The following is a 27,679-nucleotide window of genomic DNA, read 5'->3' on the forward strand; positions in this document are numbered from 1 at the left end:
CCGATTCCTCTTTTCTTTGCAGTGTTCAAGTTTTTCAAGTTTGCTATGCACAGTGTATTGTTGTTCAGCGGGCAAAATGTTCTTTTTCCTAATTAGCATACATTTATTTCTGGCCTCTCAGCCACCAGATGCCTTATCAGCTTTATTACACAGGTTTACACGTCCGTCACGCAATGGGGATAAGTTGACGATGTGTAGCGCGATCTCAGCAAATCCTTTGACGGGGTCAATCATCCTCTACTCCTCGAATAGACTGCGCACTACGGTGTTGAATCTGCAACTGTTGCAACTGTAGCTCTATTGTGCAGCTATTTCTTCGATACATCCTGCTTTTTTGGAGTCAATGATAAATCTTTTTTTATATACGGTTTCTAGTGGTATGTCCAAATGTTCAGAGTAAGGTTCGTTCCTCTTCTTAATAGTCATCAGTGACGTTTTCTCAGCAATCCGAAAGTCTTCATTTCTTGTAAACGCTGACGACATCAAAATATTTAGGGAGATTCACATTATTGAGGACTGCCGCATTCATCAGTCCTCCGACCTATTCTCATTCTTTGAATAGTGCCTAATTGAGTGGGCTTACTTGAAGTTCATCTAGAGCCACAATTAAGTGGAACTAGCGTAAAACCCATAAAATGGTGTTTCTTTATTCTGCTTGGTCACACAGTGTCGACGAGGGATGTTGAAGCAAGCAACGTCGATGCGCTTCTTCATTGTGCGTTAAGTTTCTTCGCCTGCTTTAAGCGAGTAAAACCGCAAGGCCTGTGCAGACTTACGAGAGGTTTTCTTGCCTCACTTTCCTCCTTCCATTTGTTCACATCCATGTGTATTTCATTACTTGAATACGACTCAGTGGTGTAGAAGGGCGCAAGCAATTCGAATTGTGTTTTAACTAAGCCTGTGCAGAAAAGAAAAAAAAAGGACCCTGAGTATACAAAAAGCATCGTTTTCTTATTTCACGCGCACACAACTTTTCAAGTCTGAATAATCATCTTACACTTCCGCCACTTAACTGTAGACGTAGTCGCGCCGACGTCCTCTTTTGGCATTGAGTCATTCGTGGATTTATTGCAGGCACATTTATCTAATCATTCTATTTCGATCACTACGGAATCCTCAGAAGACTTCCAGAAAAAAGAAGTTCATGCCTCTTTCAGCAGACACTGGGCACTGCGCAGGATGCAAAGTCTATGCAACAGTCACTTTCTCCATATTGATACGTCTCATAACGCGTTGTCGTTATTCTGTTCCGAGTTCGTGTCTTCTCTTGAGCCTTATTTTTTGCTCCACTCCTTTCCTGCCTTCCCATTGAAACGTTTTCCTTCTGCACAGGTGCATTCGAGGATAATAAGGTTAATTTTGAGAAAAACATTCGAGCACTGAGGGTTATTTTCGTATGCTTGACTTCGGATACGCATGTAGCTGAAGTCACGCAAAGCATTGCTGAAGCGTGTCGTGCGCTTTCTGGATCCTGACACTAGGTCCCGCTCAAAATAAAACTGCTATTCCATAACTTTTCTTAATATACCCACAATAATTGCTGTAACGTTGTTTGGGGAGAAGCATCACAACAGAATATTTAAAAGCTTCTCGCGTTCCAAAAAAAAATGTAATTCATCATATCGCGAATGCACCATATGACGCTGACACAAGGGAGCTATTGAAGACATTTAATGTGCTTCCACTACAAATAAGTTACGAGTTGAACGCTATATTGAAGTACTAGCACAGATTCAAAAATAACATTCAGATGTTCCTTATGTTGAGTGACGCAAAATGAGCCTTTTGAAACACTGTGCAATGTGCGGCAGCTACGCCACCATTTTCTCGCACGGACTATGGTGTCAGAAGGCTGTAATGTCATTTGCCTGGCTTTCTCAATTTTCTACACAGTAAGGACATTGACGTTAGCATGTTACCAAAAAGGAAGTGTATATATTATCTGCTTGAAACTGTGAAATAGCGTGAAGATCCTTCACTCTAATATTTTCTTTCGGGGAGAGGGAAAGGGGGGGGGGGGCGCCCTCAATATTGTGACATGGGATCCTTAACTCGACAGCGCTCAACAACAAATCTCTCTCTCTGTCTCTCTATATATTTTTTTTTCAATGTCAGTGGTTCTGTCCTACTGCTTGGGAATATTTTCAGTGCGGAAGCTGCTGGATAATGGAGCACTTGGCGGAGGGCTGTTTTGCTATCTGGTAACCGGTCTTCGAGATTTCGGCTGGTCTTGTGGCGTTCTTTTCGTTTGTAGCGTTTTTAAATCTATAGATGCTCAGGAAAGTAAGTTGCTTTTCTTTTATGCAAATGTGCGTTTTGTGGCATGCTTTCGATGCAGGTGCTGCGATGTGTGTGCCTAGATATGCGAACACTGTGCGCATTTTAATTAATGTGTTTGGTTATGAGTACGCTACTTAAAGTCCTTTTTGTTGTTTTTCTCTCTTCCGCTTATTTTATTTTGCCTGCACAGTAATCTGAGTTGTTTGTTATACTTGCGCCAGAACTACGGGATAGGAATTCAGTCAAGCTGCTGATTGAACAGCCTTTATTCCTGTCCTAGTTCTTCTTGCACTCTGATGTGGGATATCTGAACTTTCTTTTATTTTGTATTGAATAAGTGTGTTGAATAAGAATGAAATGAAAAATTAAATGTAAGTTCATCAAATGGGCAGTTCTGGATATCGACTGGTGTTCAAGCTCCGTTATTCACCGTGTCATCTATTGTGTATGAGTGTACTCTTTCTCTCAGTGTTGCGTTATTGCTGGGTTGTTGCTTATTATCAACTTATTTGTTGTGTTCTTTGTTACTTTTTCGATCTATTTTTTTACCTTATAACTTTTGGTCATAGTTTTACATTTTAACCATTAAGGGCCCCATGTCGTAGAAAATATCTGTACATATTTAGTTAAATGTTATGCCATGCCTTGCTATATGACAGACGGTATATGCGGGTTATATTCCCCTGCCATTTTGCCATTAAAGTCTTAAAAGGCTATAGATAATGCAGGTTTTACTATTTTTGCCATTGAATTTAGAAGATTCTGTGTCTGGCGCCAACAAACCAGCTTTAACTAACTGACTAACTAACTAACTAACTAACTAACCAACCAACTAACCAACCAACCAACCAACTAACTAACTAACTAACTAACTAACTAACTAACTAACTAACTAACTAACTAACTAACTAACTAACTAACTAACTAACTAACTAACTAACTAACTAACTAACTAACTAACTAACTAACTAACTAACTAAGGTTACTCATACCTCGTTTCCATTCTTGACAAAGTTATTCCTCTGAATTTTTGGAATGATAGCCCGCAAACAAATGTAATGATGCAAAACATCGACAGCGTATGCGTTTTAGGTTAAATCTTCTCAGATTTAAATTTTAAAAGTGTGAAACACTAACGCAAACCTGAAAGTTTTTGGGGCACGGCTGTGCGCTACCTGAAGACCGGTCCACGCAAGAGGCCGCGCTTCTACCAGAACGCTCGCCTTCGCGCATAGTGTTTGCCACAGCGTTTGCCGGTAAACATTACGGCTACACAAGCAGCAGTCGCCGGGAAGCATGAGGCGCACTCAGGGATCTTTCAATGCTATCGCGTTCCTCCAAGTTCTTTATTTTTCATTTGTTTCCGCAGCCCACACACAAATGTAATGAAGCAAAACACCGACAGCTTATGCCTTTAAGCAAAATCTTCCCAGACTTAAATATTAAAAGTGCGAAACAATAACACAAACCTGAAAATGTTTTTGGTGTGGCTGCGTATTACCTGAAGATCGGTCCACGCAAGAAGCCGCGTTTCTACCAGAACGCTCGCCTTCGCGCATAGTCTTCGCCGCAGCGTTTTCCGGTAAACATTGCGGTTACATGAGCAACAGTTGTCCGGGAAGCACGAGGTGCCGTCGGAGATGTTTCAATGCAATCGCTTTCCTCCAAGTTCTTTATTTTTTATTTGTCTTTGTGTTCGCCACTATTCAGACCTCCAATTGTTGCCGGACACTCAAAATAAAGACTGATTGATTGATCGAATTATTAATTGATTGGTTCTTCTCTCTTGCATGTATGCTTGGAATGAAAGAGGACACAGATGATGCCTCTTGCTGACATGATGAGCGATACGTCTCAGTTGCAACTCTTCCAGATCCTACTCAAGGCTACGGGGGCCAGGTATTATTTGGAAATAGGTGAGTTTTTCGGCTTTCCGCGTTCATAACTCTCTCGGCGCAACATAGTGGAGCATATAGGTGAATGAAGATACAGATCTAGAATAAAAATAGGAACAGCGCAACACAGGACGAGCGAGATAACAGGACAGAGCGCTCTGTCCTGTTTACTCGCTCGTCCTGTGTTGCGCTGGTCCTGTTTTTATTCTAAAGAGGAACCAACCAGCCCCATTGAACACAGTACATATCTAGTTGAACAGACGGACTATTTTGACCACCAGAGGATCCTTTTTGTGCCCCCAATGCACGGGACAGGGACGTTTTTGCATTCCGCCCCCATCGAAATGCGGCCACCGCTGTCAGGATCTGATTCCACGACCTCGTGCTTAGCAGCGCTACAACATAGCCGCTAAGCCACCGTGGAGGGTAGATCGCTCACCTCATGATTATGTACCTACGTTTGCGTTCCTTATAATATCATGATTACTGAAAATGCAGCGTGTGTCGAACAAATACACAGGCAACGTCAGTGAGCTGTCAAAAATAATGCTAAGCATTTGTAGATTAGCCATAATTCTTGTCAGGCCCGCATGTGATCACGGCTCGCGAGAGCTGAAAAACGCGAAGGCGCGTATCCAAAATACAGCTCCGCCGCGTTCAGTATCCCTTGTGTGTAAAGTAACGAAGCTGAATGCGATCCAGTTGGCGGTGGGGGGGAGGTATTCTGTAAATGTTCACCTAGTGGACACGTCCATTTGTCTGCTGCGGAAGGGCTGATTGGCTGGGATGCGGTACGCCTCAAAAGGAAGCAGCCACGTCAGCCAATCAGTACTTCAGCAGCAGACAAAACAGACATGACCTCTAGGTGGAATCTTACAGAATACCGCCCCAGGTGTATGACGCGAGGAATAGCACGCACTCCCACAACCATGGCGCTACTCTGGCTCACCCTATACAGTAACGCTAGGACACATGATGGACGGATACGATGAGATCGTTGTTAGGCTGTAGTGGATGAAAGACATTGTGATCAAGATTTGGTGGAGATATCCTGCGACGATCGTCGAAGGTGGGTAGATGAAGTTGCGATTCAAGTGGCGTGATGTTGCAGTTATGTGAATAATGATCTAGGATGAATCTGGTAGTACGGTTCTGGACTGAGTCGTGCGTTTAATTCGGGCTAAATGGTAAAGGATTATTTACTGCACTTGCATACTCAAGTTTTGGACGGACAAGAGATTTAGATGCTAACAGCTTAACAGAGGAGGACGCATTAAAAAGGGTGCGACGGTTGTAGCCTAAGGCCCGGTTTTCAGAATTATCAATTTGATCAATATGATCGCTCCATGTCACGTGACTTGCGTAAGCCGAGATATTTGAACGAGTCAATGAGTGTTGTACACAATCGTTAATGCTGTGGGCGAGGGTTGAAAAGTTTCGGCGACGGTGGCAGGAAATTAGTATAGTCTTGCTAACGTTTACAGACATCAACCATCTTTAAAGAAATTAGTATACTGCCCTGTTAACATTGAGTGACATCAACCAATTTTAAGGCGAAGCTTTCTATCCCATGGTTTTGCCTGGGTCAGTCGTTCGCGCTGCCAGACGCACTTAATAATTCTTTTGTTGAAGTGATTGCGAATCTACTCGGCAACAACCCTACCAGCCACCAACAGACCGCCCGACCGACTCAGGCGAAACAACGGAATGCTAGGCAAGCAAAAGTTTTGCTTTAAGGACTCCTTATTTAATTTTCTCGCAATCGGAATTCAAATTTTAAGACAGTGGTATTTAAATACTACTTAACTTTATTTGATTCTCTTGGAGCGTTTCGGTTGCGTCTTCGGTTCACAGTTTTTCTAAGCTTTCTTTATTTTTTTAACTATATGCCATAGGTCTTCTACTGTGCATTTCAAGCAACAATACCCCGCCGTTCTAAGCCATGTTTTGTTACTCGTAATCTTGTTTTATTGTTATGTAATACCTGTTTCTTTATTGCGTGACTCGTTGTTGCGTTTATGCTGCAACGAGTAACAAAGCTAAAACTGCATAAACTGCGTTTATGCAGTTTGTAGCTTTGTCTCCTCCGTTTGTATCTAAGTATACAAATGAAGAGAAAGAAAAAATATGTTCATAATCAATGTTGAGACTCATCCAGGTAATTGCGCATTCAGGAACATGGATATCCACGCTACGTCAAGCCGCCATTGTCACGTAGCTTACCGAGGGTGGCATATCGTTTGCAAGCTGGGCGAAGCTGATAAGAGGTGCGCTATACCGCTATCGGTTGATGAAAACAAGCAATGACTGACTTTTTCCTTGTACCTCACGTTAACGCTCCATCGTGGTTTGACGCTGTGTCGAGATCGAGGACACTGAAAATGAAATTAGCTGACTGAGTGCCACATTTGACGATGAATATTTCGGAACAGGAGCCGTCCAGCAGAATCAAACAAAGTTCACTTCAAATATGATTGTCTTGACGTTTCGAATATAATACTATACCGTAATCGTGATGGCAAAAAAAAGTTAATTGAAAAGGTTTGGTGAAATATGCGTTTGATGGCTATAATTAATCACGAGAAGTGAGCCCGCCAAACCCATAAACCGCCTGGGCAAGCACATTTTGAACAGCTCAAGTCGCGTTTGAACAAAATTACTGTTAATTTTATGTCGAAAATTCTGTACAACAATTTGCCTAGAGCAGCGTAGATCACCTTCGTCGAACCTACCACTTCCTACCGACAAGTTATTGCTTGAAAACAGTGTTCAGGTGGATATTTTGCTGAAGCCGCTAATATCTGCGATTCGCACACTCTCGGTAAATGCGCAAACTCCGACTGTTCGCTGCGCTTTACAAAAACTGTATGCACTCGCTCCTGCGCTTGAAAGCTTGCATTAGAAACATGGCTCGCCCACTTCTGCAGAAGCGACCCTTTCAAGAAGAAGTCAAGAGTGATTGAATTCTTCACTGGAATGCGAGAACCCTGGTATCACGTATAGCCAATTTTCTTCAATTTGTATATGTAAATCGGTTCCCGGTGCTATTCATGACCTCCATGACCACATAAAGAAAAGGCGGCCTTGTAAGTAGTATATAGCTTACGATTTCGGACGCAGTGCATGCTGCGACGCACTGATTCTCATGGTTAGCTATTCACACGGACTTTGACATTGAATTCAAAAGGTTTCATGCAGTACGTCGGAGCCCCGAGAAATGATACAGATACACATAGCCTATTCTAGACCTGAGGGAGGCCAGGCGCACGCAGAAGAAAATACGTCGTCGTATGGACAAATTAGACAACGAACGATGGAAATCATTCTGCAAGTAATTGGACTCCCGCAAAGTACCCTCTAGCGTATAGCGAACTATACATGGCTCCCGCTCTACTCCTCACCAACGCCACCCCATTAAGGCACTGGCTACCCGCCCAGGTTGTGGAGAAGTGGATGTTGGAGAATTCTTTTGTGAGACAATTACAGGTGACGGAGTGCTACTAAAGGATCTGAAGTTGTCCGAAGTTCCCTTCATGCAAAATTCGGCAATGGATGAACCTTTCTCGATGGGAAGCACTGGAGGCTGCTCTAGCCATATGAAGGCATTACTCTTCACCCAGACCCGACAATTGACCGTGAAGCATGACAGATCCTACTGCGTCATCTCAACGTTTCATGGACCGGCGATGCTGTTCATTTGAGAGGAAGCGTAGCCTTCTTGTCTCAATCCTAAAGCCAAGGAAAGTCTCTCCTTCAACTAATATCATATCGGCATATTGCTCTCGCCATCTGTGTTGGCGAGTTGATGGCAAGGCTGATCCTCACGCGCCTCGACCAGTTTCTTGAACATTACAATGTCTATCTAGACGCGATGAAAGGCTTTCCACATGGTTGTTCGTAAGTCGACAATGTAATTGACCTCGTGTCTTCAATTAAACAACAGAAATAATGTAAAGCCTCTCCGTAGCGCTACCTAGCCCTGATTGGGCTGGTTCTCTGCCACAGTCGATCAGTGTGTCAATTTAGGCAGATGACATTTGCAACTGGGCTTCAGGAGTAACTCACGCACAGGTTCGCACAAGATCGCTACAGGCTGCAACGTTGACGTCTGCTTATCGTCTAAGACAAGGCCTCGGCGTCTCAACAGCAAACTGCTCCTTCACCTTCGATTTTCATCGATTTTCATTTTTACGCGAAAATCAATGACTGGATACCCGGTGCCTGTGAATGGCCTATCTTGTACAAATGAACCCATCGATTTTTAATTATCATGTTAGAGAGCGACCACTCCTGGAGCCCCCCTGTCTTCTACCTGAAGAAGAAGTTCCTCTCGATCAGTCATCTTTTCAAGGAGTTTGCTGGAAAAGCATGGGTACCCTCAGTGTGTTCTACGCTTGAACTGTACAAGGGTCTCTTCATGCGTTTCTTGCGTTGCGACATTCTGCTGCTGTGAAGCACCCGGAGGACAAATCTCCGAGTACTTGAAAGCATGCAAGCTCAAGCGCTTAGAACGTGTATCGCTCTGCCGCGATGCGCTTCAACCACCGCAACAATTGTCATCGCCAGGGAATATACCATCACTATGCATAGAGCCACAGACACCTTTAGAAATCACCTTCTTCACCTTTCCCGACTCCAGTCTGAACGCCTTGCTTCCCTCTCGGAAAGTTGACCAGAGACACCTTTTTCGGGCATTGGGGCCTCGTACCGATCCTTTCTTCCATCTGATTTCACGCCTACAGCAAGATCAGCTTGTCCTCTGTGGTGTATCCTGCAGCTGCAAGTGCGGCTTTTCATCCCAGGAGTTGGAATAGTTGGAATAGTTGGAAATAAATCCGACTTGCCAACTTGTGCCCTGAATCAAGCCGCTCTATATCTAAAGCATCATTCATAGTCCAATCGAGTCCACGTTTTTATAGGTGGCTCTTCAACTCTAACCCGCTCTACTGGCGCGGTAGTCATTCCGTCGATCTCAACCTGCAAGAAGTTCGGGATCAGCCAGTCTAAACATCGACAGGGTCCGAAAATTCCGCCCTCCGTAGCGCGGTCTTATGAGTGCAGCAACAGTAATCAAGTCACCAGGGTATTTTCTATGACTCAAAGGTAGCACTGCAACCAATATTATCAGCTCTGTGCCGCAGCCCACATGGACAATTGGTAGCAGAGGTATGATAACGCTATCATCAAGCGGTGGACAAAGGCCACGACATTGTATTTCAGTGGCTACCTTCGCACTGCAACATTACTGGCAATGAAAGTGCCGATAAAGCCGCCCGTGAGGCACACGGTGAATGTGAAAGTACCTCGATACCATTGTCGAGAAAGGATGCAGCATGGCACCTAAGCGGTCTTGCCCACATTATTACTCTATGAATATGGAATACAGGGGAGTTCATCAACCGGCGCCTTTATGCCACGGATCCATAATGAGATTACAGCTTTTACCTGGTTTTAACAGACGGGAAAAAAACCCTACTGTGACCCCTGCGCGTAGGAGTTTCTTTCACAAGCGCCTACTCATTCCTAAATGGAATGGCAGACAATCCCCATTGGAGCACATGTGGTGTCGAAGAAAGCACCAAACATCTCCTGTTGGACTACGCTGCCTAGGAAGATGACAGGATTGCCCTTCGGACAGGATGGGGGCACATAAACGACAGGCCTTTCACAGAGAAGAAGATCTCGGGCCCGTGGCCTCGTACTTCTGCTATGTGCAACGTCACAAAGGCACTTCTGCGTTTTTTTAACTGCACGAGCCTGCATGACCGCCTGTGACTGACTTAGCGATGAACGCTTGTGTGTGTAACAGTGCAAACTGTGAACTTCTCTCTTCCTTCTCCTCTTTCAAACCCCTTGTCCCCTTCCCCAGTGCAGGGTAGCCTATTCGGCTCAGCCTGGTTAATCTCGCTTGTCCGTGTATTTTTTCTGTGTCGTTCGTGTCGTTTCACGCTCTCAATAATTCTCGGTAGGTATTACCAATGCACCTAGCGTACCGTCCTTTGGTTAACAACCCTGCCTTTTCCTTATGACTTCTCTCTTTCTCGCTCTCAGTATAACTGCAATATTTAGGCATGCATGTCGGTGAGAGAAATGGCTGCCCACACAACTGTTTCCCATTTGCTTCTGTAAAACATGCCGCATGTTTCGTGGTGTAAAATAAGAACTTCGCACAATTCCTCACTGGGTGAGTTGGTATGCATACTTGTAAATGAGCAGGAAACCATCAAAAAAGGCGCACACACGTGGTAGCAGCATGAGAAGACAAGCTGACAGGGCAGGACAAGCACTGAACCTAGAACAATATTAATTTTGAGTCCAGCGCTCGTCCTGTGCTGTTGTTTCCTTGTCTACGCGCATTATCACTTGCCTTCCTGCTCACGTACAAGCATTTTTAGGTCATCGTACACAGTTGCTTTAACCTAATTTGGACCATCTCTGACACAACCATAAGATCTGACATGTCTGGCCTGAGCGATGCCTGTCTTACTGGCCATTTCGTCTATCCTGTGTACATTCTTTAGAGCGAAATTATTATTCGCAAAACACACTCTGGCAGTTGTTTCTAGTGGACTTTAAACCTTCATTTGAACGGGAAACTTACAAGAGTGTGTGAAAACACTGATCATTGTTAGGTACATGAGTCTGTGCCTGCGACAGCGCTTTCTTATTGTTGTAATATGCAATCTAAAGATTTATCCAATCATATTCTTTTTTTATCCTCTATAGGCGTATATACAGGCGTGAGCGCATTAGCCGTTGCCCTCGCACTTCCACCAGATGGGCGTGTCATTGGGTTGGAGACTAACGAGGAAACCGTCAACATTGGGAGGCCCTTCTGGAAAGAGGTAACAAGCTCCTTCCTACGGGTTCATTTTTTTGCTTCGGCTCATTTTAGGTTCCTACTTAACAGAGCCAGGAGCATATCAGGTGTTTAGAAAGCGCACACCAAATGGCGCGTAAGAAGTTTTATGTACTAAATTTGGCGCCGCATTAGCCGGTTTTCGTGTACTTGTACAAGGCGTTTTTATACATCCAAAAAAAGATTGTGAAGAGACGGATCCAAGACGTTTTACAAATTTTGGGAAAAATGTATGGGAGACGTCTCTCGTACATCACGACGTGATCGACAAGTTGTTTTGCACATCTTGTCAGGATATCCTGTAGATGGTAAATTTGTGTAGGTGTCTTCAGTGGTTAGGTTTCTTTGCGCAAGAATATGTTAACCCAAAATACTGCGACAGAAGCAAACACAAAACAGACAAGGACTAACGCAGTTTGTGTCTGTTGCAGTAAATTACCTAGTTGGCATTTACTGAACGACCTAATAGTCACTGAGCAAACACCGCCAGAAAAAAAAAAGAAATGACGGCACGTTACTGTTTTGTTAAGCACGTGTCCTGAACGTTTGTTCGCAACTTTAGTCCTTTGTGTGCGCTTGTGTTCACTTAGCAGCAAATATGGCTTTCAAGTGATTCCGCTGCAACGTGGCGTTGCTTCGCGCCGCCGCAGATTTGAACGGCACCTCTCAGGAAAGCCGTTGATTAATTTGCCTCGTGGAAGTTCCGCTGTTTCGAACGTTGGCTTTTCGAATAAGAAATGTGGCCTTGGCTTTTTTTTTTAGTGTGTGTGAGTGTTTTTCATACGGTACTTCCTCCGAACAAAGTGTGTGGCTGTGTAATCAGTTTTCACACGTCCACAAATCTTATAGGGGCTTTAGAATCATCGCATTAACGCGTTACCACGTGTCCATGGAGGCGTGCCGCTTTGAGTACACGCTCGTATTAATTATACCACTCATATAAGTGAGTGCGAGGGATTCGGTGCCAAATTAACAAAACTTCTTTCGTAAGTGTCATCACTAATAATATCTTCAGTAGTAATACTTAAATACCATGAATAGCTCGTATCCGCTTTTACAAAGAACTCCAGCGCTGGAGATCTTCGCCAATACAGGTCGTGGACCCGTGATAACGAAACATTCATGTTGAGAACTCTTCATCAGAATATACATTACAAAACGTTTTCAGAGGCCCATCGGTGTATTAAAAAAAGCGCTTCTTATATTCAGCGTAGTCAGCGAATCACTTGCCTCCACGACTTGTAACAAGCAAAAGTAATTTTTCGAAACTATTCCTTGCAGGCTGGGGTCGACGGCAAGATTGACATCGTCATTGGTGACGCCAAGAAGTCTCTTGGCAAGTCAGGTTTTGTGTTTACCCACCCACCGGCGCTCATTTCATTTTGTGGGGTACCTTACCGACCTGTTAAACGGTACCAGGAGTTACATTATAAGCTATCTTATCAGGGCTAAACCCTCAATACCTGTGAAAAATTAGGATATTTTTTTTAAATGATCAGAAAATGGCTGACATGAGTGACAAGAGCTGGCTACTTTTTGGGCAAAATCCGAAGTAAGTTAAGAAAAAAATATTCGCAGACTTATCGTGTGATCAATTGAGATAGATCTAGTGCGATTGCACATAGCGTTACTGTCAATCAGTGATCTTCTACCTGAAAACGACATCAGAGGAGGCCCAGGATTTCCATCAAACACAACACCGAGTAGTAGTTTAAAGTATAATTTCTGTTAATATCAGTAACTTTTAGGAAAACCATAGTCAATCAAGACCAATGAAACTTGTTTCTGGGGTAGTCGGTTCATCCCGTTTAGAGAAAATACTGTACATGATGGACGGAAATTGGGATAAAAAGTGAGATGGGCTAGCACAAACCTTTAACCAATTTCATCTCAGTCATAAATCGTCAATTAGCTCATGATACCATACAAGCGCGATGAGACACTAGACATTAAATATAGCATAAATAAAAAATGTTGAGATATGTCAAATATGACTGCGTCACTGCAAAATGCCGTGCAAGAACCACTCCTGCACTGCCACCTCCCCACCGCACGCGCGCGCACACACACACACACACACACACACACACACACACACACACACACACACACACACACACACACACACACACACACACACACACACACACACACACACACACACACACACACACACACACACACACACACACACACACACACACACACACACACACACACACACACACACACACACACACACACACACACACACACACACACACACACACACACACACACACACACACACACACACACACACACACACACACACACACACACACACACACACACACACACACACACACACACACACACACACACACACACACACACACACACACACACAAAGATGACAATTATTACTCAAGCATGCGTTGCTCTTAAAGGCAATATAATATGATTGCGTAATATCAGCTCTCTAGCAGACGAAGTTTTTGAGAATTCGGGAGGTCAAGATTCTAGTTATTCAAAAAATCGCACTCAACCTGCGCGGCACTCAACGTCCGGCAGCTGGTGCACAAGTTTACAGGAAGTAAGGCCCTATTATCTTAAGAATGTGTCTTTATTTTAGTGCTCCATGGTTGTGACGTGCGGCAGCACAGCTATCCTTATCACAACGCGAATGTAGTGTTCGTACGCACAGACACTCAAGCACAGAGTGCAAGTGTCCGTAACAAAGTTCAAAAACCATGGGTCGTGGATGCGCGTACATCTTTTTTTGAGCTTCTCTTTTTAGATCTAAAAGAGTGCAAGTCTAGAATTACGGTCCTGCGCGAAATACTGAAAGCAGTTAATGCACCAGTACAAAGAGTAATTGTTTATTTGCCCCTGTTGTAAAAGTTGAGGCATTCCAAATGGCACTATTTTTCCTCCGTCCCCGGTTTCCACTACTTGCAACAACGCAGAGCTACTCACTTGTCGACAGTGCGCGCTGGCTACAGGAAATCCGAGGTCAGCAGTCGACAGCATCGTGAGCAAATGCATGTGACGTTGCTGCTGTTTTTACCGTATGCTCTGAGGCATAAACATCACCATATAAAGCCGTTTCGACATCCGCTCGGGTTACAGACGCCTTGCAATAAGCTTGAGTGCACGGGAAAATAGGCTGCCATTTCTCACTGCAAACACATTTTGCATTTTGCGCCACGCAGGGCACTCGATTAGAATGAAATTTTCTTTTGAGTTCAGATTTCTAAGGAGCTCGAACGAGGAGCACGTTACCTCTGCTGAACAACACTGCGGAGTAAAGCAGCATTTATTCTGGGGGGCAGTAGCGCTGCTGAGTGTGGCATTACGGAGCCTAGCTGCAGCGTTTCTCTCTACAATAATGATCCGCGGCGTTAGCATAGCTGCGTGCGTGCGTGTGCGTGCGTGCGTGCGTGCGTGCATGTGTGTGCGCGCGTGTGTGCGTGCGCGTGTGTGCATGCGTGTGCGTGTAAAAGTATTTTCCTGACCCACTGCTACCCTGTACTCCTGCTTGCACTTCCCTTCCTCTTTCGCTCGCGGCATTCGTAGTTACCGTTCCACTCGCCGGCCCCTCTCCCATCCAGTTCACGCAGGAACAAGGCAAGAATTCAGTACAGGTTTCGAGAAGGACGTAAAGATTCATCTGACATGGGCAGGAAAAGTGCGTTTGCGATGTCGGACTTCTCGGATGACGTTAGGTTTCGACCGAAACGGAACACATTACAGTCGATGGAGCTAACGCCACTCTCCGGAGAATTAAAGTTTTGCACTGTTGCGAATACAGAGCAGTGCTGAAGGGTTGCCTCGATCGCCAACAGAGTTTCTGAATGTCGACGCAGCGGGCTATATGATAGGATGTACGCAAGGACGGCAAATGCAAAATAAGAGAAGCGCAGTGAAGCGCATGGGACGGCAAATTCATGGCTCGGTCACGAGCAAATAGTGCAGCCAACAAAGACATCCGCATCTAAGCATGCGTCCATATCGCAACAGATGGTTACCACGCAGCAGAAGACAAGCGTATAGTTACCGTAGATATTACCAGCACAGGAAAAGAAAGCGGGGGTGGTGGGTGGAGATGTTCATGTTTGTGGAACTTCGGTAGAGGCACTGTTGTTAGAGCACGCATTTATGTTATGAGGGCGCGTACTCACGCAGGAAAGTAAGATACATGATCACGCAACGACGAAGTGTCATTGCTCAGAAAGGAGCGAGCTCTACTGCGGCCACGTGGCTGGCCAACCTAAATATATAGTGCACACACTAGGACAGCGCCTTATTTGCGACTCGGTTGGCTGTCATGATAGGTGCCGGATCGTGAGGAAGCAATCTCATTATGCACCCGGCGTGGTTAGAATATGTGCATACGCCCAGTGTTGAGCAGCAGTTCCAAGCCAGAATGAAGCGTGTGCAGAGGTCTTGCACCACAATAAATATGACATTTACACTTTTTTTAGAAAGCAGCTTCAGTCATCGAGATTTCTCCGAGGGAAAGTAGACGAGTTGCGTCAGCTCGGAGGGGGCGGGCTCGTGCGACCGTAGCCGGCTTCAACGGCCACAGAATGAAGAGCAAGTTGGTCTTATGAAATTAAATGCTGCGCTGGTGGCTCCTAGGGCTTCAACGTTTTCCCGTGGCTCATCTAGCTGGACTTGCAACGTGGGTGTACCTGTAATGTGGCCCATTGGAAGGGCAGGAACTTGAGTACTTACTCGGAATCCTGCCATCTGTGTCCCGCGGTGTTTTCCGACGAAGGGCTGTAACGCTCATAGTCTCGATTGTAATGGCCGATCTCGTTGCATTGATAGCAGTGCATTGTTGGAGAACGCTGACGGAAGGTGTAGGAGCGACTGGTTTGGCCTGCTGACGCTTGTTGAGTTCAAGAAGGGCGGGGGTTGGGCACTGCAGTAGAGCATTCCACTTTGTGAGCCTTGAAGGCAAGAGCTAAGGCAGCGTGAACTGTAGAAGGGCAGTCGAGGCGGACGAAGTGTTGAACATTGAGGTCAGTGATGGCGTCGATAAATGATTTTGTAGCAATGAAGTTGGCGGTGGAGTAGGAACAACAAGCCAAGGCCTTCCCCGACAGGCGCTCGACATGAGCAGTGAGCTCTCGCAGGCTGTAGTGGCCCTGTTGCACGTGCTGCATTTCTGTAAGGTGTAAGTGCTGCAGATTGGCATCACAAGAGCAGGACTCGAGTGCCGATACTAGACTTTTGTAGTTGGAACAGTCGGATGCCGGCAGGAACTCTAGAAATTCAGTGGCAGCACAACGAAACTTAGCCACAAGGATTGGAGATTGGGGTGAGACGACCGGGAATGGAGAGCAGCGACAGATTCAAACTGCCTTCGAAAAGCACACCATGACGTGGTACCGTCAAAGGTGGGTGGACTCAAAAAGTATCCCTGACATTGCTGCGTGACCCGTTTGGGAAAGGGAGATTGAGGTGCCGATACGAGGCTGGAAACATGTGTGGTGAGGTTGGTGATGCGACTCTCCGCAGAAAACATACGCAGTGTTTGAGAGGCCCGAACTGTTGAGGTATGCAAGGCAAGGTGGAAAAGGGAGGCTGTACAGAGGTTATAGTGTTTTCGGCAGCAATAGTGTCAGTCAGGGGACGACCACGTTCAAGCACAGCCCCAAAGCATACACCAATTTCGTCGGTAATACTTCAGCAGGAGCTTAAGGATCAAAATGGCGAAGAATAGGTGGCGCCGTGACAAGACGGCGGAAGGTGGTGCACGCATCGCTGCTGGTAGGAGACCATGACGAGATGTCTTTCGTGCCACGAAGCAATTGCGGGAACGGTGATAGGATCGAAGCAAAATTTCGAACGAATTGAATAAAAATTAGAATAAGAGGACAAGCCGAAGAAACTGCGAAATTATATCATTGCAGTGGGCTTAGGAAACGCAGAGATGGCCCGAAGTTTCTCGGGATCCGGAGGCATGCCATCGTCGGACACAATGTGGCCAACGGTCATCAACTTGCAGGTGAGAAAGCGACATTTCTTGAGGTTAGGCTGCAGAGAAGCGTTTGTCAGGAGACTCAATACGTGCTGAAGGCTCCGCAGGTGTGATGTAAAATCAGTGGCGAACACCACGATGTCTTCTAGGTAACACAAAGACTTTCCATTTAAGCCAGCGCAGAACGGTATCCCTCATGCTCTTTAATGTAGCAGGCGCGTTTCAAGTCCGAAAGCCGTGATGGTGAACGCATATAGACCGTATGGTATCACGAAAGCAGTTTCGGGACAATCGGCTTCCGCCATCAGGACCTGCCACTAACCTCACCGCAAGTACAATGAAGAGGAGAACTGGAAGCATTGTAAGCACTCCAGAGCCTCATCAGTGTGCGGCAGTGTGTAAAGATCTCTCAACGTAATCTTGCTGTAGGGCCAAAAATCTACACAGAATATGGAACCTTCTGTCTTTGTGACAGGTACAGCGGGAGAAGCTCATGGGCTCTGAGAAGGTATTATCACGTCTCGAAGGAGCATGTCATTGACCTGGTCTGCAATGATGCGGAGTTTCGTTGCAAATACGCTATACGGCCGTTGTCGCGTAGGTAAGTGAGAGCCAGTGTCGATGTGGTGCTCGACTGTTGATGTGCGGCCTAACGATGTTTGTACAAATTCAAAGGAAGTGCGAAAGTGCTGCAGAATGGTAGGAAGCTGTGATCGCTGCGAAGGTGTCAGATCCTCGGTGATAATGTGCTGAAGACTTTCGTAGATGTTGGGTGGGGATTGAGCAGTGTGCTCAGGTCAAGGACGGCCGTAGAGGACGCCTGATCGGCAACGGAAACAATCAGCATAGAATCGACGGGCTGGATATGGCGAAGGCATTCGTGACGAATAAATGTGAGCGGTGATGAAAGTGGTTTATAAGTGGGCATTGCGTTGAAACTGGCGACGAGGTCAAGAATAGAAAAAATTTATCGACCATTACAATACTTCCTAATGCGAAATTAAAGCGCAGATGTATGTGATTGCATTTTGGGATATATTGGCTGGCGAGGACAATGTGTCTCTTGCGGTACGTTGCAAATGGAACAATGTTTGGCGTGACTACATCATTAATCGGGAGATCGCGAGTGGCGCCGCTTGGGTGACGTGTGGGTGCGATTCACCGCAGCCGCCGGAGACAGAACTCCGCTCATGCAGCTAGCGCTTTGTTTCCACACAGACGATGTGCGCTTCTCTGACGCCATCACGTAGATTACGTTGAGATGAGGCCGACGCAAAGCCTGCGTTGTGCGCCACTACGCTTTTATTCTCACGATTTCGCCATACCCCCCTCCTCCGCTTTCCTCCTCGCCCTCTCTTTGTTATCGCAGTCTTTCAGCCACCGCGGCGTTCCGCGTTCGTTTTCATCCTACGTTGTGTTCGCTCTCTTGGTTACGAGGGACAACTCTGACGCTCTCCAATTGAACGGGCGCCTAAAAGCTGCGCTCTAAAAGACAGACGAAGGGCTTTGCGGTCTACGAAGAGATCAGAGGGCGTGAATAAGACGGTTCCATCAGAAACAGCACCACACGAGAGTGGTGCGAGTGCTGACCAGCACGGTTGTGTATTTGTGTCCTCCTTGACGACAAGTTTTGCGGAAGAATGATGATCAATGAAGGCGAGGTCGCTAAGTTGAAAGTCCTTCAATTGCAGTTCGAGCGCAATTTATTGCAGCGTTGTAGCAAGATAAAAAACGACATACTAAAATAATTGCATGGGAGCACGATGAGAGAACTACAAACTCTATAGAGTACCTAACGAATTAAATCATCACGTGGGCTGTACACGCTGCGGCTGCTTCGATTGGTTGAGCATTTGCCGTCCGAAGCGAGAATCCAGAAAGAGGCGTCGTGACCTTATGAAGTGAGAGGCAAAATCTGGCATATATAACAGACACGGCTGCGCCGGTATCAACAGCGACTGTAGCGACATCGGCATTACATTAGCAGGCAAGGAACGAGGACATGGGAATTCCGAAGCTCGCGCCGTTCTTACCTTGAGAACTGCGTGGTCGAGATCGCCTCGTCGTTAGTTACGGGCAGCCGACGTATCGGTGAAAGCGACCGGCGAAGTGGGTATGGCGAGTGGCGATGGTCGAAACAAGGACGATCAGTCTGAGTACGACTTGGCGGTGGGTCGGACGGAGTGTAGTTTGCAATGGTCTTGAACGAGTATCGAGACGCCCGTAGATCGTTTTCGATTGTTTGCACACGGCGGCAGAACCTTGCGACATGTCCGGGATACGTACACTCTAATCATATAGGCCCATTGTCGTGCGTGCGCCATGGTTTGACAACGGCAGTGCCAATCCAGGAAATGGGAGGAAGTGGGCGGTGCATGGGCTGCTGCAACGGTGGTATCGGCTCTTGGCGTGACCTGGCAGCTGCCGCAGCATAAGCGAGCGGATCGGCCAGAAGCGGTGCTGGGGAACAACCGGCAGTGCGTCAGAGGCTTCTCGAATGACGTTGCGCCGAGTGGATGGCAAAAGACATGCAGGCGCTTGGCTGAAGGGTACTAGAGACAGCTGTCGTTCGACTTCTTGGCAGACAAAGACATTGATCTGCGTGACCAGTGAAGTTTGTTCGGAACCAATGTAGGCTGGAGATTGACGCATCGGTTGTAAAAGTAGCTCTCTTCAACGCTCACTGCTTGCGCAGTACGTCGCTAGCTCTAACCCAAGGTAATAACGTCGGCAATAGTGCTCAAGCTTTTAACCAGTAGCATTTATAAAGCATCATTGTCAATTCCTTTCTTGAAGGGCTTAATTGTGTCCGCTTTCGGCATGGAGGCGTCGACGTGTTTACACCGATGGACAACGTCCTTTAAATAACTGGTGAATGTTTCACCCGTGTCTGATGCGTGTGGTCACAAACGCTGCTTAGCTCCGAGTTTGCGGATGGCGGTTCAAATGCGAAGTGATGCCACCACCAAGAACCTAGAAACGAAGAATAAAAACGGATGGCTGAAGGGCTTTATTTATCGTTGGTACGGACTACCATCTCAAAACAAAGTGATAGGACCACTGCTGACGTATTTGTCACTGTCGGCGTGAACGGGTTTGTGCTCTATCACACCCGCCAATGGTGCTGGGCAGGCAGCAATAAAAAATATACGTCATCAGTTTTTCCCGCATTTGCTTCCTTTACCGTTGCGAGCCCGGTACTTTCCAGTAACGAACGGCTTGCGCGTTATCAGCATGACGTAGTACTCCCGACAGGAAAGTAGCGGGCGCGGCGTTTTTAAGACAGGAAACGCAAGCAAGGCAGATGACGATTATTGTTCTGTGGCAGATATACACCCCGAAGGGTGTACCTTTGTCTACACTCTATACTCTTAGAAAAATGTACACCCTTTGGGGCTTATCTTGTCCCACAATGATAATCGTCATCTGTCTTGCGCGTGTTTGCTTTCTTTAACGCGGCGAGCCCGGTACTTCCCTATCACGGGTGGTATGCGTCTTATCAGTGTAACGCAGCATTCTTGGCAGGAAAGTAGGGAGCGCCGAGTTTTCAAGAAAGGAAATGCAAGCAAGGCAGATGGCGATTATCGCTGTGGGACAAATATACACCGCAAAGGGTGCAACCGTCTTAAGAGTGTACACTATTAAAAAAATTTACACCCTTTAGGGATTATTTTGTCCCACAACAATAATCGTCATCTCTTTTGCCCGCGTTTCCTTTGTTTAAAGCTGCGAGCCCGGTACTTCCCAGTCACGAACGGCATGCGCGTTATTAGTGTGACGCAGCATTCTCGACAGGAAAGTAGCGAGCGCCGAGTTTTCAAGAAAGGAAATGCAAGCAAGGCAGATAGCGATTATCGTTGTGGGACAAATATACACCCCAAAGGGTGCAACCGTTTTAAGAGCGTAAGTAAAGTTTACACCATTTGAATCATATGTTGCCACACAACAATAATCGTCATCTGCCTTGCTTGGGTTTCCTTTCTTAAAAACGCCGCGCCCGCTACTTTCCTTTCAGCAATGCTATGTCATGCTGATAACGCGCATGCAGTTCGTTACTGGGAGATACCGGGCTTGCAGCGTTAAAGAAAGGAATTCGGACAAGACAGATAACGTTTATTGTTGTGCGGCAAGATACGCCTCAACGTGTGTAAACTTCTCATAAAGGTGCTGGACAGGCAGCAATTCAGAAATTTCCGCGACACAATTGAACATGACAAAGCGTTTCACGGATTGCGCGGTGAGGCGTACCGCGCGACTTCGAAGATCGCTCGCTCAGCGTGCCTCTACAACATTGGCTTCAACAGCCTCGCTTCAGTTTGCCGTTGATATGCCTGACTACTCTGATTCGGAACCAACAGTATTATAAATCAAAAGAAAGACAGCGCAAAATGCACAGTGGAAACTACCAGTGGTGGTGCCTACGCACTAAGAGATATTGCACCTCTAAAGGTGTTGTCTCATGTTTACGCTCTTACACCCCTTGGGGTGTATATCTGTCATACAACAATAGACGTCATCTGCCTTGCTTGTGCTTCTTTTCTTGAAAACGCCGCGCCTGCTATTTCCCTGTCGACAATGCTAAGTCATGCTGATAACGCGCATGCCGTTCGTTACTGGGAAGTGCCGTGCTCGCAGCGTTAAAGGAAGACAGATGACGTTTACTGTTGTGTGGCAAGATACCACTCAAAGGGTGTATACTTAGAGTGTATATCTCAACCCTTTACACCGACAAAGAAGGTGTTTAGGTGAACTAATACCCCCATGTGGAAGGGTGGTACTTTGGAATGACACCCTTTCCGCTAATGTGTTTTTCCGAAATGCGCACTGCGTTTTATTTTTACAGCGGTATCATTTTCTTATATTACTACCCTGCTAGCTGCTCACTGCAAGAACAGCTAAGTGTGCCCTGGCTGAATTCAGCATCACAAGATGACACCACCAGCGCAGGCCGTCAGGCCTACGTCACCGTTATCACGGTATTTCCAAAATGGATACGTGCACATGCACTAAAGCTCTCGGTTAGTCCGGGTAACGGTTATTAAACACTGCTAGTCTTCCTTGTCCCATTGACACAGCAGTAAATCCGTTCCGCATATTAACGACAGGTTATGCATTTTTTAATCAAAGGAGAGAGAGCAGACAGACACTTAAGTGAGAACAATTGCCTATCCGATATTTACACCCATCTTCAAGGATCCCTGTAACCTCGCATGAAGTACCATCAAGTCTCCTCGCCACATGACATTGCGGAAATTGAATTTACCCTGTCTTGGCATCTTCCACTTGTATTCACTCGGCCGCAATTTGCTACTTGGCCTGCCGCCCGAACTCTTCCATCGCTAAGCAACTGAATTGCGTCGCATGTGGTTGAGTGCTTATTCATTCTTTATCAAAATGGCAAAAAGGGACGTATGAAGTCTGCGCGGGTGTGGCGAGACAATAGAGACCATCCTGTGCCACTGTCCAACATTCGACTTTCAGCGATGTACTCTGCCTGCTAGGTCTCAGCCGCTTGAATGACAGACCGCTCTCGGGCGAAAATATTCTTCGACTTTTGCCTAAGCCCTCTTGCGAGCACAAGGCTACAAACGTGCTATATTGTGCTTCTTGAATGTGATTGGACTGTAGGAACGTTTGTGACTCTGATCGAGTATTTCTCTTCGGTTGTGTTCCCACTGGCTGCTTCTTTATTAACTTTCTTCGCCTCTTCCTTCGACTTTCCCACTGCTGCTGATACTGCTGCTGTCTGGAAGATGGTGTCAAAATTTGGCTGACAGCGTGTAATACAGGAGTTGCGGCAGGAAATACGACGTCAGAAAATATGTTTCATTTGGAGTATATAAAAGCTTCTCGATGCGTGGCCACAATGTCGTCTAATTAAGCGCGACAGTGAAGAAGAGAGGCAGAGAGAATCATGGTAGAGAGCAGGTCGAGAAAGGAAACACAGGTCAAGTCCGTCGACACAGTCGCGAAACGAGGGGATTACCAGCCTTGCCACTAATCGCTCGTGGCAGCTCGCATAGAAGGAAAGAGCATGGGAGAGGGGTACGAAGACATTAGAACAGATGTGTTTGGCTTCTCTTCAAAAAAGGAAATCCTACTAGGCACAACAACAGTTGCGGAGAAACTGGATAATTGTAAATCCAAAGTAAGGTACGGCACGTTTTTGTATTCTTGAAATATAAACACCGTGCTAATTTGTCCAGCGGACAACTGACACAGGGTGTGCAGACGCATCGCCGTCATAAGGCAACGCAGCATTAAGACGACACTACGCAAGCCGGCTGCCCAGCTAATCAACACTCCTGTGCTTGCCACAGTGGCTTTGAACGGCTATGGCATTTTTCATATTCTCGGGTTTAGCCCCGACTGCGGCCGCCGCAATTCGACGGCGGCTAAAAGGAAAGCCACTAACGTATGTACCTATATTTAGATGCCCGCTAAAGAACATCAAGTGGTCAACATTAACACGGAGTTTCTCATTACGACGTGCCTCATATTCAGATTGTGGTTTTGACACGTAAGACCCCGTAATTTGATTGAAGGACAACACTTTTGCCGTTTTGTGATGCGTCGCGTAAGACAATGACAGGGCTATCCTTCTCGCAGGCTATGAACAATAGCGCCCAGCAATGCCTCAAGTAGGTACGTTTCGCTGTGTGTTCGGTGTACTACATAGACTATACATAGACATAACTGGTGCACACAAAGTGAAATTTAACCACAACTCGTCACTCTCGTATTGCACTAAGCGCTGAAGGGCCGAAGAACATGCGCCGTCAACATCACCGCCAATTATCGTGAATCAAGGCAAACAGCAGCTTCGCTTACATCAATAGCCACAGTGGATGGGATTCGCATGATTTCTGTTAATATTCCAATTTTTTTCTTTTTCTTAAACATTCTATTAACATTTTCTCGTCCCCAAGTGTACGGCAGGCAACCGGGCTCGGCATTAGTTTCTTTTTCCGTCTCCATCTCTCTGCTTCGCCGCAAGTACAGAAACGACGTGTTCCATCGAACATCTCAGCGTACCCCCATTCACATATGCGACACATATTCACATATGTCAGCGACACATATTCACATATGTGTCACCAAAGTCGTTCGTCACAATATAGGTGGACAGTGTCAGTACACTTTCTAGTTTTCGCAGAGCCACCGCGACTGCCACATGCATCGTCTTTCATTTCGTAGATGATCTGATCGCTCAAGGCAAATCCAACTTTTTCGACTTCATATTCATCGACGCTGACAAGGTGTCGTACGACGAGTACTACGAGAAGAGCCTGCAGCTCGTCAAGCGCCGTGGCATCATCGCTGTCGACAATGTGAGTTGCCTGCCGCTGTGACATGTGTATATATATATATATATATATATATATATATATATATATATATATATATATATATATATATATATATATATATATATATATATATAGATTTCAATATAATAAAAAATTGCGGCACCTTAGTCTCCCAACTTTTGCACACGACTGTACATTGTTAAAGGGAACACGCATTACTAGAGCATGAGCGAAGTTTCCTCTGTTACAAGCTCGGAAGCGTCGAGCATTGCAGTGCGTGGCATGTAGAAGGTGGCGCTCGTTCTTTTTATTTTGTCTTATATCCCGGCACGTGGCATCGAAAGCACTTCCGCAGGCACCAGGACCTGCAGCACCTGCAAGATGTGAGCCACCTAGAAGCCATGTTCTGTTTAGCAATGGAATAGCACAGCGCAGGAACACGGGGCAGACACACGAATGGTGACTTGTAATCTTATAAGCCAGCGACTTGTGTTACTTCTCCTGTGCATCTCCTGTGTCTGAGCTTAACGTACAATCGTGAATGCCCTCTAAGTCCTTGCGTTGTATGTCCGTGGAGTGCATGCGAGGTAGGTGCGTCGTATAGCGTATATTACAAGCATGCGTTGTATGTCAGATGCATATTATGCCCCGAACACTCCTGCTAAACAACCTTCCACCAAACAGTCGCACTGACCGGGACTTTAGGCGAGCAAGCGTTTATACATTGTAAGCAATGCGCAATGAGGGCGAAAACCTGTGTCCTCGTCCTCTCAGCGCATTAGTGACAATGCATTAATTCAGACATGCCCAACTTGCAGTAATTGGACGCAAGGGCTTACCCTAAAAACGTCCTCGTGCGTGATTTTCTAGGGCAGCTAAATGATGCATCGAGTTTGTTTTTTGAGGAAACAGGGAGAAGGTTGAATGGTATGAGCAAATAAAAAATTAAAGGGACAGTAAAGGCAAATACTAAGTGGCGCAGACCATACGGGCATCCCGCGACATCACATGGAAGTTGAATTCTCCGCTACTTGCAGTTTGTACGAGTTTCGCGAGCCAGCGAAATAAGCGGAGCACCGCGCGATCAAGAATGCACTCAAACGCGAAAGCGTGGGCGGCACAGAGTCGAGTGAAAACGAAACCTTTCGACCACCCGAACGGTAATTTCAATTAGTTCTTATTTTTTTGAGCATGAAATAGAACTGGACAAGTAGCCTTTTATTTCATCTTATAATACAATACGAGGATGTTTTTTGCAACGAGAAGTTGATTACTAGTGACAGAATTTAACTGATAAGTGCTTTCGTCATCGGGCAAGCGCTAGAACGTCCCGAGGGAGTCTCTAATCATGTGTTGCGTTTACCTCAATTTCTCGATTATCAAAACTCTATTCGCTATAATATTGACGCCTTAGAGATTCTCGAGCACTAATCTATCACTTCAGCCTGACATGTTATTTACCTTTAGTGTCCCTTTAAGTGCGTGGGTTCAGAAGCTAAACGGAATTTTATTTTCTGCCTGTTAGAGGCGTTATGTGAAACGCGTGCTAAGGTCTCACGATGTCCTTGGAGAACCAAATGTGGCAGAGAGTTTATATATTGAATGGGTAAGAAGTATGTTTAGGGTGGTGCGCGCAGGTAGTTTAGCATGTGGGTTAATTAGGTGCTTTGCAAATACTTACTGTCACAACTTTCTTCTTCTTGAGGGACTGTATACGAAGCCCGTACTTTGTGCGTATCACTACGTGGCATGGAGTATCAAAGTGCATGGGTACGGAGGGCCGATATATATATTATGCATGATCAAAGTCTAAACGGTAGGTTCATAACAGCATTTGTAAAAAAAAATTACACGCAATGTTTCCTAGCAACCTGGTAGAAGTGAATACGGCACTAAGTTCACAAGTATACCGTACCAACGTTAGGAGCCATGTGCGAGCATAGCTCAAAATTTGTGAGTTAATCATGGGCTTTGCAGATAAATACTGAATACTTGTTTTCTCTACGCTTTAAGACGTTATGTGACGCGCGCAGAAGGTCTTCCCGGTGTCATCGGTGAACTGAAGCTGGATTCTGGTTTATATTTACTGGAGATAGTGAGAATGTTATGGACGATGTGTAGGAGAACTTCTAAGTGCGTGGATTAATTACAGTTTATGGAGTTATTTGCTTACGTAAGTAGTCCAGAGCGTTGTGAATGCGTTTTCAGAACCACATGGAATGTATTCCCGCTCTCCAGAGAGAACTACAATTGGCACTGAACTCAGATTTAATTAAACTTGGGTGCACATTACGACATGATGTGCATGTAAAGATTGAGGTGTATGCGTTTGGTACGGATTCTGCCGTAAATTATTTCCCCAAGTGCTCGAGGGCGATAAACAGCAGTTACTCGCGATTTCTCCCAGTGTCCTGAGAGAATTGTTCGTGGCACGGACTTCACATTCAATAAATATGAGACGAGTGGCATGTTATGAGTAAAGCGTGGATAAAGTATAGCGCTTCTGGCTTAATTATGAGCTTCGATAATAGGTACATGACACTCATTGTCTACTTTCAGGCGTTGTGGAACACAGTTTTTGTCGTGGGACAATGCGGCACTTAGTTTATATTTGATAAAAGCAAAGGGCAGGCATGAGTCATGTGGAGGCAAAGTTAGATGCGTACGGCGAATTGTGTATGGGTAACTGCACGAAATAATGCTATGGGCTTAGGCCAGTAAGGCTATCGGCATGAGTAAATGTGCCTTCGCAAAATTCTTGAAGATGTAGAAGCTTCTGAGACTCACGAAAACGCATTCATTACCATTTCTCCAGAAATGATGCAGAAGCCGGAACGTTTGAGGGGAAACGGGCGCCTAAGCATGACCTCCAAGATTGGGAGGCGTCCGCATTGCGGTGGGAGGCGATGCGCTGGGATTTGCGTTATATTCGATAAACACCAGGTGCCCGCGTTGTCTGCGAAAATGCTTTTTATAGGCTGATAATTAAAAAAAAACTATGACAACTATCGAAAACCCTGAGGCTAGGCGCTTATTGTTTCAATAGTGCTCGCTATCATTTATAACCAATTTACCTAAAGTGTAAGTTCTTTGCCTTTAGAAACGCTGTTTCTTTCAGCAAAGAGTTTGGCCGACTTTGTATATAATTGTGCAAGACCCGTCTCACCAGCTGCCCCGGTAGAATAACAGGTTGGAGATGCCATGCATTCAAACAGGCCAGATGTCCAGTTTGTCTCGTTTCATATGTGTCTATTATATTTTTTTGCTTGTCTTGCACCGAATATGTTAGAATGTTCAGATAAGCCGCCAATAAGTGTTGACGACTTGTTCAACAGTTAGGCTGCAGCATGTTACATCGGGAACA

The 27,679-nt window shown here is 45.8% G+C and overlaps 1 protein-coding gene and 1 long non-coding RNA gene across 3 annotated transcripts in view; one reads left to right on the forward strand and one right to left on the reverse strand.

Moving 5' to 3' along the window:
* Positions 1 to 27,679, reverse strand: part of LOC135901311 (uncharacterized) — a 454,233-nt gene that overhangs the window by 48,052 nt on the left and 378,502 nt on the right. The window lies entirely within an intron of this gene.
* LOC135901349 (O-methyltransferase MdmC-like) overlaps positions 1 to 27,679 on the forward strand; it is a 43,052-nt gene that overhangs the window by 14,656 nt on the left and 717 nt on the right. The window contains exons 2-5 of the mRNA XM_070535809.1: positions 4,091 to 4,196; positions 10,902 to 11,020; positions 12,316 to 12,370; positions 24,203 to 24,336. Coding sequence (XP_070391910.1) covers positions 4,091 to 4,196; positions 10,902 to 11,020; positions 12,316 to 12,370; positions 24,203 to 24,336 — 414 coding nt within the window. The remainder of the gene's footprint in view (positions 1 to 4,090; positions 4,197 to 10,901; positions 11,021 to 12,315; positions 12,371 to 24,202; positions 24,337 to 27,679) is intronic.

Source organism: Dermacentor albipictus, chromosome 3 (genome assembly GCF_038994185.2).
Source record: "Dermacentor albipictus isolate Rhodes 1998 colony chromosome 3, USDA_Dalb.pri_finalv2, whole genome shotgun sequence".
Classification (NCBI taxonomy): Eukaryota; Metazoa; Arthropoda; class Arachnida; order Ixodida; family Ixodidae; genus Dermacentor; species Dermacentor albipictus.